Below are 1,956 nucleotides of genomic sequence, written 5' to 3' on the forward strand. Positions count from 1 at the left end.
AGGCAAATTATTTCGTTTTCAAAGACCACCATTTTTTTTAATAGAGCGTTACGTTTTAACTGAATGGTTAAGGAGCTCAATACCGATGAATTATAAGATGTTATCATTCAATATAACAGTGTACCTACCGATGACCGACCTTTGATTTACGCTAGCAGTATCTTTTTATTGCTATATTTTTACTTAAGAGCCCCGAAAAATATACGTATTTGCGTAAAGTGAGCTTCGTTCATTTTGATATCCAACATCTGCAGCATGTATATTACCTAGACCTATACCTATCAATGTAAAAAAAATGTATATATATATATATGCGATTATATAAAAAACACACTATTTATTGTACAAACATAATAAATATTCACAGGGTCGCACAGTTACGTTACATAGCATACGTGTGTTGAAGCAAAGGCAAAATTCACAACGTAGATTCGATCTTCCATGATGGAAGCAGGAACCTTTAGCTTTGATAGAAACTGTTCTCCGTGTAATAACCAGATGGGCTGAGCTGCTGATTGAATCCGTAATCACTTAGTGGTGAAGACGGTGTTGAGGAAAAGTTTGATTCTGAGGTTGTGCCAAAGATGAGGTCACAATTGGAAGACCCGGCGGGCAAGCTGGTCACGGGACACGAAACGGTATGGTCAGATACGACACCAGTTGGCATGGAGATATCAATCGGAAGCCCAGTGGTTGGTGTTGTTGTCGTGGTTAAGTTCGAAGCTTTGAGGTCAAATTCGAGGTCTAGCTGGATATTGGAAAGACGACGTCTCATCGAGTGCTTGAGGTGACTTGCACATGTTTTTGTTTGTGAGCCTTGTAAAGCCACAGCGGCCAGCAGAGGATCAGGGCTACACTGACCGTCCAACATCTTGAGCGTTTTCGTCAATGCATAAATATAATTGTGCGCGAATCGAAGTGTTTCAATTTTCGTTAGCTTTAACGGGTCATCTCGTTCCATGTTCACGTCCATGTGCTCGCTTAGCGATGAATCCTGGCTGACTGCTGGTGATGAACTCGATGGGGTAACACAGACTGGTAGCACTGTGCGAAGCCGATCCAGCGCGTCGTTGAGATTGTGCATACGATTCCGCTCACGGTCATTGGCCCGAAGTCGTCTTGATCTTTTGGCCTTATGCTGTACAATACTATCCATCACTGTGGCTTCGTCATGGCACTGATAAGACATGGAGTTTTTCCTTTTCTGTGGGAAACTTTCAATATTCTCCTGCAGTGCACATGATGACACTGTTTCCCGTAACGGACGGGACAATTCCGTATCGATAGGACCGAATAACATTTTTCCTGATAAAAGCTAATATAGCACAAATGCTATAAGAGCGCTCTTACTCTGGGTTCGTCAGCTCCGGTCGATAAGGACTGATTGGACGAAGCTGCGGCGTGCGATTTTATGCACCATGGGTCTATAACCCCCAGACCATTGGGAGAGGGCAGCCATTCTCGTTTTAGGAGAGGAGGAAAATACTCTCTATGTTCAGTCTCTGTTAGAGACCGCATCTTATTGGATGAGATAATGGTTCGATATTCACTACACGATTCACAAAGGTACCCATATAGCTATATGCCGAAAATGTGTGGAATCTGATTATCAAGGACTTAATCCAAATAAATACGTACTGAACCATTCGTTGGAATACCTGCGTGGCCTCTCGTATTCCATTGTTTGAAAGAGCCGAAAGCCATGAAAATGATGTAAATATATTTATAAACTTATTTTGGGGGTGGGCCGCAGCTTGTTAGCGAAACCTTCAAAAGGGTGCTATGTTTTTTTTCTATCAATAGGCACCAAAAGTCATTTAACTATACGCACGTCAAAAGGCACGTTCGTTTTGAAATCCATTCGGTCCGAGAGTTTTTGCATAACTACGGGGCTGACTTCGGAGTACTTCAAAACTTCGATGAATTGTCATCAAATGCGCAAGAATTAAAAACAAT

General features: G+C 42.0%; 1 protein-coding gene across 1 annotated transcript; it reads right to left on the minus strand.

Moving 5' to 3' along the window:
* Positions 1-319: 319 nt before the first annotated feature.
* LOC111249002 (uncharacterized) lies at positions 320-1,364 on the minus strand. The gene has a single exon (XM_022802235.2). It carries the CDS (start codon positions 1,298-1,300, stop codon positions 461-463), a length of 840 nt encoding a protein of 279 aa, XP_022657970.1. The 5' UTR covers positions 1,301-1,364; the 3' UTR covers positions 320-460.
* Between the last annotated feature and the right edge of the window lie 592 nt (positions 1,365-1,956).

Source organism: Varroa destructor, unplaced genomic scaffold (genome assembly GCF_002443255.2).
Source record: "Varroa destructor unplaced genomic scaffold, Vdes_3.0 BEIS01000004.1, whole genome shotgun sequence".
In the NCBI taxonomy this organism is placed as follows: Eukaryota; Metazoa; Arthropoda; class Arachnida; order Mesostigmata; family Varroidae; genus Varroa; species Varroa destructor.

What these genes read in the sequence shown, in the direction of transcription:
- LOC111249002 (XM_022802235.2), bottom strand. Translation starts at nt 1,300, where the DNA reads ATGTTATTCGGTCCTATCGATACGGAATTGTCCCGTCCGTTACGGGAA.